We start from the raw sequence: 19,149 nt of genomic DNA, 5'->3' as shown, positions 1-19,149 counted from the left end.
AGTAAGGGCAGCGCGTCTTCTCAAGGTGCTGTGCTGCGCAGCAGACTGAAGAGAAGCATGTCTGGCCCGGAGGCACACAGTGGAAAACAAGATCAAAGGGTCGCCACGGCAACCTGCGTGACACACTTTGTGTTCACCACCAGGAGCTCACAGAGTAGATTTATCACCAGTAGTGCCTCACTTCCTACACCGTGGCTTTATATTTCAAACAGAGTCGTCTTATAAAATCCTTGAGGGCATATTGCATTTAAAAAACTTTTTTATAGGTCATTCTGGAAATGGGGGACATTTTCTGCCCATGTACAAAATACAGAAACACGCACATGTGTCAATTGTGTCTTTTCCCCCCTCCTGCGTGATGATCAACTCACATAAAAAAAGTGTTTTTTCCCCCCTGTAAAACAGCATTTGTGGTCTGAGTTTGTCAATACGTCTTGCAAAAGTGTTTTGATTTACCACAGATGTGTTTTGTCAAAGTCATCATGTTCTTTATATATAGTTGGCTCTCAACATACACGCAACCCTGTTCAACATTTTAGCTAAATAGACGATGATGGGGGAAAAAAGTGAGCTACATGACTCTGCAGAAATTATGTTAAACTAATTCAGGTATCGGTGGACGGATCAAAGTTCAGGACATACGTTTTTTTTTGTTTCTGATAAGCGACATTTTTGTTTTTCAGTTTTGTCCCATGAAAAGATAACATAATACAGTTGAGGGCCTTGAGAAAGTAGTTTCATTTGTTCCTGAACCACACTGGTAACTCAAAACACTCAAATCATCTTTCCCTGTTGAAATGAATGAAAATGCCATTAATGTGTTCGAGGCTTGCAAAAAAATAAAACAAAACAAAACATTTTTTCAGGAGAAAAATGGCACTCTATTACCTGATAGTTTATAAAGTTTATAAAATCATACCATACTGAAAAAATAAGGAAAACACTTTTTGTTATATTTCAATGCATATTGGGCTGGTCATCCTGGTGTGCGGGCTGTGGTTTCCTGTGGACAAGATTAGACGGACATCTTGATCAACAGGAATGTGCTGGAGATTCCGCTCCTTTCTCGGTTTCTCAGCATGGTGGTAATAGTCGTTCTTCGCAGAGGATAAATAATATATGCCTGTGAGTGTTAGATTGTCCTTTTAATGTATATGCTGTATTTTTTTTGCCACATTTTGGGGGTTCAGATATGAATTACTTAAAGGACGCTGCTGTAAATTGTGAGACAAATGTAACGTCTTTGTTTTACGTTTGTTTTGACAGTATCTGTAACTTTCAGCTGGTGGCAATAAACTGCATGGCGCTTCGTTTCTTTATTAATTTTTCAAAAGAATATTTATTAATTATATCGAGCATACTGCCACATGTTGTAAAGTGAGTTGAGTCAACTGCCACAAACAGCAATAGGATCTTACATATATTTGAGAAAGTAAAAGCAAATAATTGAATTTAAAAAAATCTCAAGGCACCACAGTACTTACAAACATGCGAGGGAGGAGTGTACCAGTACGTACTTTTGTATGTCTTTCATATTGTGTGAGGATCTCGTGAGGTTTGATTTACCGTAGTTTACCCACTCCAGTTGTTGCTGTGCTCTATAAAGTGCAAAGATATATAGCAGAGACAGCAGTTTCGATTATTACAAATTTAATAGACGTAGACAGAAAACGAGTCAAGACTGAAGAAGCAAAGATGGAAAAAAGACAACAGCAAAGACGGAAAGTTGTCCTGTTGTTTGTTGTTGCAGAATGGATGGCGGGTACGTGATGTGAAGAGCTGAGGGGGGGGGGGGGGGGGGTTAAAAAAAAATAAAAAAATAAAAAATAAAAGGAACGCAAATACACTCGGGCATGTGCGTGTGGGGGCTCTAGGCCAGTCTGGGCCGGAGGGGGTCTTCACAGACAGTTGGAAGGCATTAGGGTGTCAGACAGGGACTTGTCACATGCAGCTGTTGCTGCGGCTGATTGATTGACTTTGTATTGGGTCGCAATGTTAACGCCGGCCCACGAAGGATTCCAACAATAAAATCAACGGGTGAGGCAAAAATACTGACGTGAAACACATTGAGTGCGTTTGTCATTACATCCAGCCCGCACAATTATGATACAAGTAAGACAAGCACATTAAAAAGGAAAATAAAGTAGTCATGAAGACTATAATAACAGATGAACGTCAGATTTTTGGGAGGGGTAAAAGTTGCAATATTATGTGTGAAATCAGGAGCTCTTCCTCATCAAGACTTTATCCTAATATTTGAAATTTATGCTTGGAAAACTGCCATCCTAATTGTGACTTCATTTTCATAGGCTCCCCCCGTAATATTAGAACATTCTTGACAAAAGAAGAACACTTTCCTCGTAAAATGTATTCGATTTTTACTGAGGTGGCGCGATAGTGTCTGGTGTTCAGTCCTGTTAATTCGGACTTTTTCAGTCGTACGACTTTCTTCTCATAATATTACAACATAAGACTCAGGAATTGATTACATTATCAATAAATAACCCGATTATTTTTAATTACTAATCAGATTGTTCTCTTTATTCTGTTTTTTTCTTTTTCTTTTGAGTTAGCCCCTAATACTCGTATGGTCACTAGCTTGAGGGAAGAATTCCCAAATTCCTGTAAGTGGTGTGATATGTATTAAAAAAAAAAAAATACAAAACTGATTTCGGACATTAAGCGCCATATTGCTGCACATGACTAAAAAGCAGTGAAGACGTAGGGCGCCATCGCCCAGTCAAGTGATTAGCGGCGCTACTGTGCACAGGGTGCCGATGGTGTGGTAAACTGTACAGCAGACTCCATGAGATAGCACTACGAGGCTCAGGTTAAGATATGCCGTCACACGCTGACACGTTGATATGGAACATGTGTACATGACATACTTGTCACAAGTCAAGTGGAAACAACATAAATCCCACTCAGACATCCTGAAAAGTAATTAGTGGAAGAGTTAAAGTTATCTGACGGACAACCTGGGCGTCACTGTGTGTGTGTGTGTGTGTCAGCAGGGGTGCAGCTAGAGATTACAAAGCCCACCTCAACACACGGTGCAGGAGGAGCGTCATAACGAGGTTCTACATGGTTCTGAAGGCCCCTGGAAGGTAGTCCGGAAGGAGGGAGGGTGAGGAGTGGGGGCGGGGGGGCGTGGATTGGTCGGTGCGCACGAACCGGCGAGACGTGTCGGCGTCGCCGTCCGGCGTTCATGTCACTCGGCGTTAACTACCGGCGTCATATTCTGGCGCCCTCCATGTCTTTGTCCTCCAGCAGACTAATGAACTGGGCGAAGCTTTCCTTCACGGCGTCCACGTCGTCCGTGCTGCTGCCCTCCAGGATCCAACGCTTGCCCCGGGCCAGCGGCTCCAGCTCAAAGTACTTCTTGACCTGTACACACAAACAGACAAGCTCTAAAGAGGTCTTTGTGTGTTGCTACACCATTTGTGTGCAAATAACGGTTGCTTAACGGGTTCGAAAATGGCTATTATCATCCATCCATTTTCTGTTCCACTTTATCCTCACAAGTTTTGCGGGGGGTGCTAGAGCCTATCGTAGCCATCTTCGGGCAGTAGGCGGGGGACACCCTGGACCGGTTGCCAGCCAATCGCAGGGCACACAGAGACGAACAACAACCCAACTCACACCTCTGGACAATTGAGAGTGTTCAATCAGCCTGCCATGCATGTTTTGGGGAATGTGGGAGGAAACCGGAGTACCCGGAGAAAACCCACGCATGCCCGGGGAGAACATGCAAACTCCACACAGGAAGGCCGGAGCCGGGATCGAACCAACGACGTCTGCACTGTGAGGTTGACGCACTACCCACTGGACCACCGGGCCGCCAGGCGATTATCAATGGTAACTATTAGCATGGCAATGTTGTTTTAAGCTAGCAGGCAGTGTTTCTTTGTCCAATGTACAAGGTTTCTTTGTTCTATGTTTGATTTGACCGTAAATTTCAACTGGTAGTGGCATTAAAGATCTTCAAGCATCTTTTCGGAAGAATTGTTCACATAATATGGGGAAGGGTCACATGTATGGGAGGGGTCAATTCTGTTCTGGTCAGTTCAAGCAAGCAAACCCAATTGTTTATACAGTAGGAGGTTAAAACGTCAATTCAAAATATTGCCTGTACATTCGTGAAGTTTCTTGAGCTAGCCACAGTGTGACCCCGCAACTGATTATTTCCAGTGGATCCCAAGGGCCAATTGTTTTTGAAAGAAATTGGAAGTTGTTCACAAGTCTGCACATGTTCCTGTGCAAGCAAGCCAAAGCGGGTGATCTGAGGACTTCAAAGATGAAAAAGGAAGCAATCAATGCAATTCTTTGGCCGAGGTCGGCTGGCAAGGAAGCCAATATGAAATGAGAAACATGATTACCGTGAAATCGAGAAATTAATGATTGTGTTTTTGAAATCATTAAAAAGAAAAATGAAAGAAAAAGGAACAAGCAAACAGCTGCAGTTGACACGTCATCAACCCTAATGAGTCTACAATAGTTTTATATCTCGCTTGGATTGCCTGTTTTTTTTTTAATTCAGTTTCATATCTTGCCAGTTTTACAGTCTGGATATCAATATGGCGCACAATCATTGATTCATCATTGATTATGTCTCATTAAAAGCACAAAGCAGCCATTGACTGAGACAAGATGCATATGTTCCAAGGTATCTTGGGAAAATATTTCCCGCAATTGACAAAGAATTAATTTATGGTTGTGGTTCTTTAAAATTTTCATCCAGGTAATTTCATCTTCCCACAAGACAAAATGATCCTCAGACGAGGCGGGGGGGCAGTGAAACCCCCTGTACCCAAATGCCTTGAGAAGTGAAATTGTTTATTCTTGCAGTGTGTTGTGCTGTCAAGCTGTGCCATGGTGTGTGGCATGGCCAGGATGAGGGAGATATGGGGGGGCGGGGCAATGGGGTCTTGTGCCTGCTCAAATGCAGCCGTCCATGCCAGCGAGTGGGAGAGCGAGCGCCGACTCTGCCCCCCTGAGTCGAGTCGCTGTCCGGGTGTAATGTGAGTTTAATGACAGATTAAGTCACCTCAGCCACGTTTGGCTCAGGGGCCCCGGCTAGAAAGCCGAGCGGACCCAAACAGTGTTAACAAATCTGTCTGGGTAACATGAGCCGCCCCCGGTCCAGGCAGTAGCCCGAGACCTAGACTGCATGCAGACGATGCGGCTGGCTGCCTGTCTGGTCGGCCGGCCGACTTGCCTGTACCAAGGCCCTCTTCTGGAAGACTCTGGGCCCTGCATTGGCTCACACTCAAAAAGCCTGCAGTGTCGTGTGTGTGTGCGCAAGCGGAGACAAGATCAAGCCTCTCTCGCTCTTCTTCCGCAATTCACAAAAGGGCAGTTGCCTTCTTTAACATTGGCACACAACATCCCTGAGCCACTTCGCCAGCTGAATTATGTTCTTCCAGTACAGTAAGAATATGAGACCAAAGATAACGCAGTAAAGGTCTTTGATATCTACTGTTCATATTATTTTCCTGCTCTATTAAAATCTTTGAAGCTGCTTCCCAGGCAACTCCTCAAACACCATCTGCTCACCAAAGAATACAATCGGTGACAAATACAAGCACGATCATTATTTTTTCCTTGTCAATCGCAAATATCTGTGCTCATAGCGATAATTTTGTGTTGTGTTTTTACACGGTGCTCGGGGTTGAACGGTTAGTCGTTTTAAGACTCTGCATCAATACGTAAAGCTTTAGGTGGACGAAGCGCTGATCCTGTCAGTCGTCACTGGACTATTAAACACTCAGCGGAACAGCAAACTGTCTGACCGATAAGGTGACAGGCTTCATTCTTACAGCACAAAAATAAGTTTGGGGGAAGGATGTCAGTTAGCCAGCGCAAGGTGAAGCTCCAACATCGCCAAATACGTGGACAACAATTCATGATGTCAAGATCTTTATTCATATGACAGCATTAAAAAAAAGTTTTGCGCTTTTCAGCAGTGAAACACAAACGCAGTCACAGCTTCCGTTCAGACACTCGTGCAAAACATGTTAACAGGTCCCACTTTTTAAAGTCATATACTGTATATTTCTATTATTTTGTATTCAAATAGGTTGACAATGTGTTTCAATTGTGTCAGTTGGCTAATACTTTTTTAACGGTTACTTTTTTTAAAAAACGTCTCTTTACACGAACTTTTCAAGTTACAAAATGCAACAATCAACAGAAAAATATTGCTTCTTATGTAAGAAATTTCAAGATATGAAAGCTAAAAATACAGTATGGTCGGCTAGTCGCAGCTCTGAGTTTCCAGAACGCAACATATTCATAGTTGCTCAGCCATTGGCTATTACCTAGCATTTTCCTGGCATCCCATTGGCTAAGAGGGACTTCTACTGTGTGTGTCTAAGTGTGCAGATAGATAGATATGTGTCAATGCAGCATCCTCGTCGTTAGCCTCTTGGGCCATGAGGTGTTCCGATGTTTTGAACATAAATGTGAATCACCCAGAAAAAGTGTTCACCAGTTCGGCCATCGCTCACTATGCTCACTATGCAACGTTTTTGAAGGATTGTTCAAAGCCGACAAAAGCAAACATTCTTGGATCGGTTCGTGACAAAACGCCAGGCAAAAACCACTTCTGAGAGAGAACATGAACTAAAGAGGGCAAAAAAAAGGTTGAAGATGCAGTTAAAAGTGAAATGACCATTTTTATTTTTGACTCTTTTCTTTGTTTTTTACATTACGCTCAACTCTCATTTATTGTGCAATAATCTAATTGTAACATGTATTTGTTCATATTTTGATGTATTTATATGTTTTAGGAAACATTTATGTCTGAATTTTGGGGGGCTTGGAGCGAATTAGGGCATTTACATGGGAAACCCGTCTACTTACAACATTTTCAAGTAAAGAAATTTCTTCCAGAACCAATTAATTTCGTAAGTAGAGTACCGCTATATAGCGGGTTGGTCTGGAACATATCCTTTGCGACGAATAGGGGTTTCACTGTACATTTGAATTAGCCCAGGAATTATTCCAGAGTGTCCTTAAGTCCCTTGAAAGGTGTTATAAAATTCCAAGTTATTGTGATTATGATCATCACTGTCAAGAGAGGCCTTTATCCGAGACGGGTCTCGTAATCAGCGTGCAGTCAATCCAGAGGTTTTAGTCCCAGCAACAACAGGTGGAGCTTTGGCCTCCAAACCCGCTTTAGTGTGATGAGGCTGAAGGAACCCTGTGACCCGATGGCTGGGCGCATCCACGTCGGCTCTCCAACAGCGTGGCGCGAACGCATTTCTTGAAGATTAAGTCCTCCTAAGCGCACTTATGCTTGCTTAAGGAATTGCGTGAGGCAGCGGGAAGGGTAAGCCACAAGTACGCCGTTGCCAGATGGCTCGGAGAATGACCAGTGGGTCATCCAGTCTCGCGTCTTCTAGGTCATACGCAGCGACCTATACAGAGGAGAAAGTGGCTTAAACGCGTTTGCAAGGAAGGGTGTCCCAAAAAATAAAAAATAATAATTACCTGAATCAGTTGCATTCCTGGTGCTGAAATCCAGCCTGACCAAGAAGCTCACACTGGCAGCAGAAAGTAAGCTTTGACTTGTGTTCGATGCACACTGCTCTGACTGTCAACTTGCACAAGGCAACTGATACACCGTCTTTGTCCCGAGATAAATATCAGCCAAACACACAGGTGTCAAACTCAAGGCCCGGGGGCCAGATCTGGCCCAGCACATCATTTTATGTGGCCCGCAAAAGCAGCTCAAACATGTCAACTTCCACGATCCTTTTTAAAATGTTGACCAACATTTTGACTTCTCAAATGTAATGAATATTAGATATATTGTAAGCCTTTTCTTGTTACCAAACCCCTCATGATAGCAACTTAATAGTTGAATAAACCGTCAGAATGGCCCTCCAAGGGAACCGGTAACTAAAATGTGGGCCACGACAAAAATGAGTTTGACACCCCTGGTTTCACAAGTGTAACAAGGGGCCGTATTTGGCAACAGCTACATCAAAGACATCGCTATCATAACTTCACTCTAAAAAGAGTGGGATGACATGAAATTGTTGAAAATGGTCAGAAAAACTTCACAACAGTGCAAGAGTTGCAATGAGTTTTCAGTTTACAACAGTCTTGACCATATATTGTAGTTTCGGGTTTTGATGCATCAGGGCGAGTTTTCTGCGCTGACTGTCAACCTGTTAATTTCAGCAAAGAATCCGAAAACTTGATTGGCAAGGAGTAGTTTTCAAGCTATCATCGTCACTGCCGATTGCTAAGACGAAGCGTCAAACGACGTCTGTTCAGGTTAGTAATAGGCTACGGCGGGTTATAACTTGTGAGCAAAGTTGAATTACATTGCCGCCATAAGAACGTCATAAACTGAAGACGGATAATATTTCTGATCAATTTAAATGTCATACGATCTCTATGTTGAGTTGGGTGCGTTCATTTCTTGTTTTAATACACTCAAAAGGAGACATACTTGTCCCTTAATCGCGACAAAACTTAAATACTTGGCAAGACTGACCTAGTGTTTGCAAGCAGTAGCTGTACAGTTAGTCAGCTGTGCATAAGCTGCAACTCTGGCAAATCTAGTTCCGGGAGCTTAGAGCACTGATGGCCATGCATGGCACCTGGCTGCTCGGCGGCCAATGCCAGGAACGCTACATGTGATGCTCAGTAGTCGACTCATGTCAAGTGAAGAGGATCTCCTGCCAGAATAAATAGGCTTGGCTGCCATCTTCTGCCAGTCTGCGCCGCCTGGCCACCTAGACACGCGATGGAAGCAGACGGACGGCAAGAGCGAGACGGAGTCGAAAAGAGAAAGCAGAATGGGCATGACTGCCTTCCGCGCCGATGACACTATTGCCGGTCAAATGATTGTTGTTCTCATCAACGTTGCGCCATTTCACCTTTACATGTGCAAATCTTTTGGAATCACGAACACGAGAAGGACTAGCCCCTTTTGGAACACAGCCTGTTCAACACAGGATAAAAGACTCTTCTTTTTTTTTTTTCCACTTCACTCTTGTGACAATATTAGCCTTTGGAGGTGTTATTAGTGTCTTACTCATGATTGTAATTTCAGGACCAAAGGCAAAAGTACACTAAATTGACATGTATGGGCTCTTTCCGATAAGGCAACCCACTTTGGCTCGGTTATCTTGTGATACGTTCGCATATTTGGGAAGTCAGGTGGAGCATTCTTGCGGAGGATAACGGCAAAGCCAGATGGAGCACATGTAGGTCTCCAAGACACACTCCTGCAGCAGATCCGTATCGAATAATAGCCTTTCCCGGCCCACACTGTAAACTCTGGATTTCCTATGTAGGACAGCTATTCTTTGTCTTGTCGGGCTCTTGCATTTATTTGCCGCAAAGCCCTTGAAAGTCTGAGAAACAAATCTAAATTAAATGTGATAATATTGAATAATACTAATAATACGCTTCCTGTTTAAGTAATACGATCATGGGGAAAAAAAGGAAGAACGGGAAATGTTAACTTGAGAAGATATTGCCTTTTAGTCTTTGGGAGGGGCAGGAAAAAATAAAAATAAAAACAAGCCAAAAGACAAGAGAAACTGAAAAAAGGCTGACTCAAAGCGATATGCTATCCTTCAGACACTACTTTCCTGCAGGCAACATCAAAAACTGCTCTGTGGAGCAAGGGGAGCTTTACTCAATAATCTCATTGGAGAGCCGACTTGATTTCAGCCTTGAGGTTTTCATTTGGGTAACCTTCAGTGGGGGCTCTGTTCAACAAAAATAACATCCTTTGTTCAAACGCTACTTCGGATCATGTGTGCCGTACAGACCGATGGGGATGAAGGGGAAAAAAATGGTGCCAGAGCGCAGCTTTAATCGCTGTATTCTTTTTTTTTAAATTTCGTCCAAGTTTGGAAATGGAACGGACTCCATTAAATATGAAGACGAGGGCGCCGTGTCTCTCAGAGGAAGAATAATGACTTCTATGAACTAGGGAATGGGGCATACTCGGATATCAAGACAATCAATTACCCTGTCCCTTCACATGTCGGCCCCTGCCAAGATATCAGTCACCTGGAAAGTGGCCCACACTGGCGACTGCGTTGAAATGACGAGGGAACACGAGATCTACTTATCATATAATAGCTATGCCTTTTGTTTGCTTTTCCGGCTTACCTAAAGACATGAGAAAGCCTGGAGGTCCCCACGAGGGGAGCACTTGGGAGGTCAGTTGAAAAAACAAACATTGCACCACAATCTGTGGGAGGTGTCAAATAAAACAGCCCAACTGGCCAGTAAATAAAACCCATTGATTGCAAGGCCACAACACCTTCGCCAAGGCACACTAGAGGAGTTTCCCAGACCCGATGTCAAGTCAACAACCCAATCCTGTAGAAAAAGAATGTACCGTAGGAGGCACAGGACAACAACAATTGTTTGACTTCAGGACCTGTCTGATATTTGCTCGGAGAGCACAAATGTATCCAATATTGAGCTGGGCCCAAATGAAGTCATTCATTCATGACATTCAGTGACTGTTCGCACACAAGTGAAGAAAGAAACAAAACAGTTCAAAGAACGGACTGCGAAGCCATCATCAGGATATACTCCTGCAAAACATTGTTGATTAGGACATAAAAGCTACATTTTTAAGTTTATTCTCTGAGGTAATCTGACCTCAATCAGGAGTGGACTCCAGAGGGCTCTTGATGTTTTTCATCCATTTTTAAAATAACCTGTCAGGTTGTTAATATTACACAGGCATTTTCTGAGCTGATAAAGTGTGACGAAAAAAACAAACATCTTTGTGGGTGGATGAGCTGTTTTCTTGACAGGTGTGCTCTCCAACAAGTGGCTTGACCAATATTCCGGTGTTTCAATTGCCTGTATTAATGGGGGTTGCCACTGTACAAATTCTCAATGTATAACGATTTGAAACGTCACAGACGCGAAAAAAAATGTAACCACACTGGCCGTATATCTGAAGTATGCACTTAAAAATGCAAAAGGGTGGAAAAACTTGGGCTTAACGGTGAACTGGTTCCAGTGCCAAAACGACAAATGAAAGTGCCGAGGCCACCCTGGAATCAAGCCGCAGTTGCTTGAACAGTAGGACCACTGGCGTCGACAAGTATCATATTAAGACGCAGGTCCCCGGTGCTACAGCGCTAAGCTTAGCTGAATTAAGATTTACTGTCCTGTTCCACTGCGGTGGGAGCAGGGGTCTTCCCCCGGGGCTCGGCTTGGTGCACGTTCAAAGTGATCCGCTGATGGTACGCTTCTCTTCAAAGCCAAGTGGCCACGGCCAGATCAGAGACATCCCTATGAGGTGCAGTAAATCTGAGATAGACTGCACAGGAGACATTCTCGCTGACCCATTAGGTGTGCTCCATGCAACAATGCGACTGGTCTTGAACGTGGCGATAATGTCCTTTCCATGCACGCATGCAAGATGTGCTTGAGACGACTGACATAACCGCTGCGTGATCGTGACCGGTCTCAACAAGTTTTAAAAAATCGGACTAATCTTACAAAAACCTTCAAAATGGAGGCTATTAAAACTCATTCACTCCCAATGACGTTTTTAAACGTCTTTTCAGACTTGGTCCAGAATTGGCTGGTAATGAATGAGTTAAGGACAGAATGCTGCAGTTCTAAATGTAAAGCCCGTATTGACAAATTTTATGAATCCATTAGTCATACATAAACAGATATGTTGAGGCTAGGACTATGTCATGTAAGACGGAATGAACGTGAACAATTAGTACTCATAGTTGGACTACAATCCTCTCTGCGAGTAAATAATTGTCGGGTTCCGTGGCAGAGCTGAAGCCCCTTCACCGCGGTTTGACCTGGTCCACATGAAGAGAAGTCAGCGAGGATTAAGTACTTGGGAAGTGTGTGCAACGTGCGATCCCTTGTTTGTCTTATTACAGCTTTACAGTAACTGAATTTGGTAAAGGCCCAAGGCGCCCTGACAAAGAACATCTGGTCTTCGGTTCTCGAGCGGGTGAGCTGGCATCTTGCCTGTGTGCCACGCTGCAGGGGCCAACATGCCAACGACCGGCCCCTCCCCCCTTCCTCTCAGTTTCTTGTGAGGAGGTCTGCCATGCTGTCGCAGCCCACACAGAGGGTCCTCCGAGCCCAGGCGGTCTATCACAAGCTACCCTCACCCTCCCTTCTGCAGGACCCCCTAGTAAGACCCTCCACCCCCTTTCACTCTGAGGCCTCCTTTCATGCACTAGTCCTGACAGTTGACCAGCTTGAAAGCTGTAGCAGGCCCCCCACTTTAGCACACAGCACGCGGCACTACAATCAAAGCGCTCGCCCCGCTGCAAAAGATTTAAACCATGCATCGCGTCGGGGTCCGCACAAGCTTTCACTCAGAAATGCACGCACATTATGCCATCAGGTTGAAACCGCATGCCGTGTTCTATCTTAACTGCTTTGGATATTCACATTTTATAATCATAATTCTCAGTCTCTTTCAAGGTGGTTCAACGAAATGTGCTCAATCGCCATACAATGCGCACCGTTGGTGCAAGAGCCCCCTACTTGTTTAGTAGCTGCCTTACTTGGGCTTAGAGAGCAGCCAAAGTGACGTCTGATGTTCTGGAGGAAATGGGTTCATTTTAAAGCACCGTTACAGAAACGGATCCTGGCTATTTTAAATGACTTCCAAAGCATCCAGTGGGAGCCAATTGAGATTCGACACAAATAGCACTAACGACTATTTTCATATGACCGCAAATCAAGAAAGAATAGATGTATTAAAAGTGAAGACTTTTAAAGGTGACAGTCAAAAGTGAGCGACACAAAAGAGGTGCCACTTAAACTGAACATTGATTGAACCTTGGCACAACATGACCACAGACTATTGGACAGTTTACTAAAAAGGTTCGTTTCAATGGATCGCCTAAAGGTTCCCAGTGTTTGATCTCTGTGAGTCAGCAATGGAACCAGAGGTCAAATCACATGCTGAATAGGCTTTTCGGAAGTCTTGTCCTGGCTAGCGGTGGCCAGTCGTCCGACCCTGCTTGAACAGCGCACAAAAGGGAGGGCACGGGGCACAATTGGATGGGATTCTACCCCCTCAGCCCCCCCTCCGATGGAAAGTCCAGTTTTGAATAGGGTCTGGCTGGCTGAATTCTGTTCCTCCCTGATTTTGAGAGGACCCACTGAGGTCAGGGTTCAGCAACATTTGACGTGAGCTGTGGGAAAAAGCAAGCTACGTGCCCGCACAACCTGCCGACAGCCTTCTCACCCAAAATGCCCCTTAACCTCCCAGAGGGGCGGACCACCAGCCTGGGGATAAAAGGATGAGAAAGGCTGTATGGGTGGGAAAAAAAAGAAAGCAGAGATGAAGATGAGTGGGAGGGTTGCAGTAAGACAAAGGTGCAAAAGAGGTATAGAATCCAGATCAATCAGCATCAGGGGTGATTGAGGTTGGAATGAAAGTCAGTATAACTGGAACAAGTGTGACGTGGCAAAACTGAAGAAAAAAAAAAAAGAAACACGTTTTGTAAAAAAAATGTTGGAGGTGTGAAACTGATCGCTTAATCAGTTAATAGACAATTAATCGATCTCCATATTAATCGACAACTTGATCATCGATGAATCCTTTACAGCCATTGTTCAGATTAAAATGATCCAAATCCTCTCAGAAGTCAATAGACAGTGATTTAGTTGTTGACGGAAAATTAACCCTTTCATGCACAAATAATGATAACCTGTAACCCTAACCGCTGTCCCAGAAAGGGTTAATATAATCAAACGTTTATTGTAGGGCAGTATCTGGGCTTCTACCCTGACGCCGACTTGGGATTCGGGCCCGACGGGAGGATTTCATTCAACTCGGTCAAGGACACATATGTGCTCTAAATCTGCCCGGCGTCCACGTTTCAGCCAAAGAAAGCCATTTCCAGAACATGAGAAATGTGAAAGGAGAAAAGGACCCCATCAGAATGTGACAGGCTGACAGGGTAAAACCGCAGGCTGAACCATAGTGAGCCTCCGGGACTCTGCAGCCCCTTCCATCCATCACCGCCCGTCACAGATATCATGAGAAACCTTAGCAGGACCTGAATCCAGAGAAATGAATGGGTTAAAGCCCACACTGCCCTGTTTTTGGGGCAAACTGGGCTTTTTTACATGCAAGACTGGTTGTAACACGAAAACAGTTAAGTAACGACTCGGCCAAACACACAAAATTAAAAAATAAACGTGACACACAATTTGTTTCACATTTTTAGCATTTGATTTAATGTACTTATTACCTACTTCGAATTTTACAGACTTAGTGTGACTGATGTTCAACAAAAGAATATCAAGGGATGTTACACTACTTGGTCTATTACATATAACGTGTCCCCTGAGTGAATTATTGTACGGTCCAAGTTGATGTTGGCGTGCACGGAGCATCGCTGCTTTGTGGTCAATATAATGTGGCCGTAGAGGCAAAAATGAGGGACAGAGCGCAGCAAGGTCACCTGCTCCTCATCCGTTTTTCCACTGTAGCCAGCAAATCACAAGTCAGGGGTGGGGAGGGCTGCTTGCTGACCAACTTCAGTCTAGACGGCTCAATACGCAGTTGACTTTTTAAACCCGCTTGTCTGGAAAGCGAGCAGACGTGAGGTAAGGCAAGGGGGAGGGTGGGATGTGCGACGGCAGAGATGCGGCGGTGTGTTTTAGCTGCCACAGCAGTGGCGGCGGTGGCACTCGACGCACCGCCAACGAGCGCAGTCGCCGTTGAGAGGAAAGGCGGATGGAGACAAAAGAGGGAGATCGAGAGCTACCCCGCTCGCTCTTTGTGGCTTCATTGTCAAGGTCAAGCGAGCCCCGGTGTTAAAAATCACACCACCTTACCCTGGCATCCTCTTTGCCTGTCTGCAGTCCTATCGTTCAAGTTCTTCCATGATTCAGTATAGCACACACTGGCTAAATACAATTGGATGCACAAATTCACCCTATGAACTTGAGCATCCCATTTACAACAATAAATATCCAGGGCGACACGACAGTGGCATCTTAACTGAACGATACAATTTTGTATTCTCTAAAAAGACTAATTCATGCGGACACAAGTGAGTTCCATGGCCCAGTCGGAAGATCCATTGCCCATTTCTGACTTGCTGTATGGGACCCAGTGACAGTACTCAAGGGCAGCCACTCGCATTCCACCCCTTTGCTTTTGCGCAAGTGGCAACAGAAAATGAAAACTGGGATGGTAACAGTGGATCGAATAGATTCTGATGACTTGCTCCCATTTTGTTTCTGCTTTTGAAAAGATCATCGTGCATTTAATTATTTCATCTACTTGTGCGTCGGCGGATTTCTGCTTTGAGTACATTTTAAGTTTGACCCAACAGATTTACGACTTCGCTCCGTTGAGTTAAAATACAACGTTTAATATATATTTTTTATGGGTGTTTTTAATTTGGATAATAGAAGTCCTAGTTTCAAATGTTTTATTTAATAGTGTTGTTTACTAATTGTCTAGCAAAGCAGTGATCTACTATTGGTCTATTTAAATTAGAATTGGAAAAAACTGTTTTGGTGTGACCACTTCTTCTACCCATATGCTTAAAAATGTCGACGTCATGAAAGATGATGGAGCATGAATGGAGGTTCGTGGTTCTCTTCTCTTTTCTTCTACATTTTACAAGTCTGGTTTCACTCGATTTAAAGTTACAGATTGGTCTTCATTAAGTAAGCATCCGGAAACTGAGGGCACCAGCGGTTTTAAGTGGCAGTCCAGAAGGGGGATTGTCCAGTAAAATTTCTGCGGCTGAGCAAGTTGAAAGCGCATTTCATCTTCAAGTAGACAGTCTAGGACGGTAATGTAACAAAATTGAATAAAACATCCCCGACTGCGCTCATTTTCATTACTCCCAAACTTTAGACTGTCTCGTATATTAAGAACTGGTGACGCCGCACAATGATCTCATCTTTACGAGACTGGCAGGGCGCCCTTTTCGAAACTTTTCTTAATCAATATTCCGTAGAAAGAAAAGCAAAAAAAAAAAAATTAAATTGCAAACGTTGCTCAAGTCTCTCAAGCCAGAAGAAAAATCAGTGAATGAAGGCGACATCTGCTGAATCATTTGACAGGAATGCAGCAATCCCTTACGTGGGGGGACTGAGACGTTATCTCTAAAGACGATGAAGTGGTGACCTGAGCTCATGCCTGCGATGAAGCATGAGACAGAGCAAAGGTCGACACAACAGTTACTTAAAGTGCGACATCAAGCATCGCTTTGATCCAGAGTGTTTATGGAGTTGCAGAGGCCGTAGTGAGCACACAAACCGCCTGCGGGGGACTGCGTAGGGGTCGTTTAGATGAGAACAATGTCAAAAGAACAGGATGTTTTGTTTCTGTTCATTTTCGGAATCATTGTCAAAGCATCGGTCTCGCCGCACTCGCGTGGGTTTTCTCAGGGTACACGACCCCCCCGGAAACTCTATAAATAGTCCATAGGTGTGAACGTGCCCTCTGGTCTGCCTGGTAACCCATCCAGGGTGGAATCTGAATCGTGCTTAAGGTGAGCTGGTAGAGTCTACAGCTCACCTGGGACCCGAATGAGGATAAATGGCGCATGATAATAATAAATCATCTCCCCGGGCCTGTGTGGGTTTTCTCCGGGTGCTCCGGTTTCCTCCCACATTCCAAAAACATGCGTGGCAGGCTGATTGAACACTCTAAATTGTCCCTAGGTTTGAGTGTGAGTGCGAATGGTTGTTCGTTTCTGTGTGCCCTGCGATTGGCTGGCAACCGATTCAGGGTGTCCCCCGCCTACTGCCCGAAGACAGCTGGGATAGGCTACAGCACCCCCCGCGACCCTAGTGAGGATCAAGCGGCTCGGAAGATGAATGAATGAATGAATAATAAATCATGATCATACCGATAATGATGATGGATCAGTATCAACAACTTTTAAGTAGAAAATACCACCGAACAGCCATCCAATAATAATTCACTGACTGCACTCATTGAATCAATTCCTTTTTTCTGCAAATCCAAACGTCACAAGCTTTGTGGCCTAATCTTCTTGATTTTTTTTTTTCAAATTGAAGATGTGAAAAGGTTGAAGAAAATGAACCAATTAACTCCATAGATGGGTGCAATTAACATCAAGTCCTGATTCCTTCCCCAATAGTTCAAAAGCTAAAAAGCATCCACGTATTTGCCAGTGACTAATCTGCAACTTTCACTTTTTCCAAAGTGCAAGTGAGCTGGCAATAATCAAATCAACATTTCCCCATCAGTGGTGACGCAAGTGCAAGGTATAATAAGGACGGATCTTAACAAGTAAACTTCGAGACATTTGGTGACACAGTTACTCACACTATGTTGTTTCCTTCCAAAGGTTCGTTGATTGGCCCTCACCTGTGTCTCATCCACCAAGCATCCAATCAACGACCGGCGGTGAATTTAGAGCCACGGACGTCACCGGCCCCGATGACACAGATAGCATGTGCCAGACGTTTGACGAAACTTTCAGACACTGGGCGCCACATGAGTCACGCAGCCGAACAGCCACCACCCCAACGTGTGCCAGGACCTGCAAGTTCACCATGTGCCCAAATGTGACGGAGGACAGTGGTTGACAAGCCACTTCCGTCTTGGACCCTGTCCAACGCCGTTTGCCCCAGAGGGCACCGACTCATGACGCATTCTGCATGTTTTGTGGAGAAAAACGCTCACTTGACATGGTGGAGTCGAGGCCGATTGGATTTTTGCGGGAATGGGGAAGGCAGACGGTGGTCTTTATTTTTTCATTTGCTCCGAGACTTTGTGAACGGAAATTTTGCAAACTGAAAAACGGTTGCGAAATGCAGGAATGTTTCCCATTTGTATCAGTTTTCCTTGTTTATTTGGATTTCCAGAAATCTAGCCCCATTTCCCAACAACTCTCCCAAAAAAGGCGAACCCGTCAAGTGGAATCGACAAGGTTTAAAAATGACATCAATATAAAAATATATGCATGGCGTGTTATTGGAAGGAATTAGCCTCTAAACTTCAAATTACCCATTTGCTTGTGCCAACAATTTTCAGGAGCCTCCTGCAATTCATGCGAACGTTTGCTATGATTGGTAGGGACTGAGTGGGGCAGGCAAGATTCTGCATGAATCTCTTTTCAAAAGTTGTGCGTGGTATGACATGCATTGGTGCGTTGTTGACTTGGCAGCATACTTTGTGACATGCGCCACGCACCCGAGTTAGCTCTCACAATGCCGTAGTTCATGTTAACTGATGAAACAGTCAACTTTTCGTTCAACACATCTTGGGGGGGAGCAGTCAATCAATTCAAAGTTGAGCTTACTTCATATTTATTTCACATTGAGAGCACGTATAATTATGTTATTAATCAAGGTTTCTTATTTATAAGTTAGTCCACCCCGCCCATCACGCATAGCTGCGTGAGTCATGATCTCCAAAGAAAGTATGCAATGAAATAAATCAATCAAGAGGAATCCAGACATATTTTTAGAAGGCCAACAAGACGGCGATGTTTTCAGTCAGGACGTAACATGTTTCACTGAGGGATCACCCGATACCGTCGTCAATTCTAACTTTCTGCTTATGGGAGGATATCCAAGAAAATTGGTAGATGCGCAAAAGATGAATCCGAATCGATATCGTGGAGGCGCTTCCTGTCACCCCCGCAGACATACCGTAAACAGGAATATTCAATGACATCTTCAAGTGGAAAATATGCAATGTAATGGAAGGAGGACAATTTTAAAAAATGGTTAACCTGACAGTATATCCTTACTACTTGTGTGGAACATTGCAGTTGTACTGTGCACAAAAAAAAAAATCCCTCCCCAAAAAACACACAAACAAAAAAACGTAACCTTAAAATAAATAAAAGCAGCAGTATCGGTACCATCATAGTATGCGAGGTAGAACGTAAGATTGCCATTAATACAGATTATATATATATATATATCATTCACTACTATAATTCTGTTAAAATTTCGACAACAGTAAAAAGCAAAAAGTAATCGACCGGGAAGTTAATCGTGTTACTGCCGTGCCAACAGCTCCATATAAAGCGTTATTTTGCTTATGATGCTGTTGATGCGCCCGCTGCTCCATCACACTTTATGGAGAGCATCGGATTAAAATTTTTTTTTTACTCAAACATGAACTAAATCTGAAACAAAAAAAGTCATTTA

The 19,149-nt window shown here is 44.0% G+C and overlaps 1 protein-coding gene and 1 long non-coding RNA gene across 5 annotated transcripts in view; one reads left to right on the top strand and one right to left on the bottom strand.

Annotated features, from left to right (window-relative positions):
- Positions 1-1,633: 1,633 nt before the first annotated feature.
- The window catches only part of LOC127601721 (ADP-ribosylation factor-like protein 15), an 81,545-nt gene continuing 64,029 nt past the window's right edge, over positions 1,634-19,149 (bottom strand). For all 4 annotated transcript variants that reach the window (XM_052067289.1, XM_052067290.1, XM_052067288.1 and 1 more), the window contains one exon: positions 1,634-3,387. In XM_052067289.1, the coding sequence (XP_051923249.1) occupies positions 3,235-3,387 (153 nt within the window). In that variant the 3' untranslated portion in view covers positions 1,634-3,234. The remainder of the gene's footprint in view (positions 3,388-19,149) is intronic.
- On the top strand, positions 2,972-3,819 carry LOC127601752 (uncharacterized). Its single transcript, XR_007962629.1, has 3 exons — positions 2,972-3,107; positions 3,274-3,418; positions 3,526-3,819. It is a non-coding gene; the product is annotated as an uncharacterized LOC127601752 (long non-coding RNA).

This window comes from Hippocampus zosterae, chromosome 6, assembly GCF_025434085.1.
Source record: "Hippocampus zosterae strain Florida chromosome 6, ASM2543408v3, whole genome shotgun sequence".
Taxonomy (NCBI): Eukaryota; Metazoa; Chordata; class Actinopteri; order Syngnathiformes; family Syngnathidae; genus Hippocampus; species Hippocampus zosterae.
Note: the sequence above shows the minus strand (reverse complement) of the source record. Positions and strands in the feature narration are given on the sequence as shown.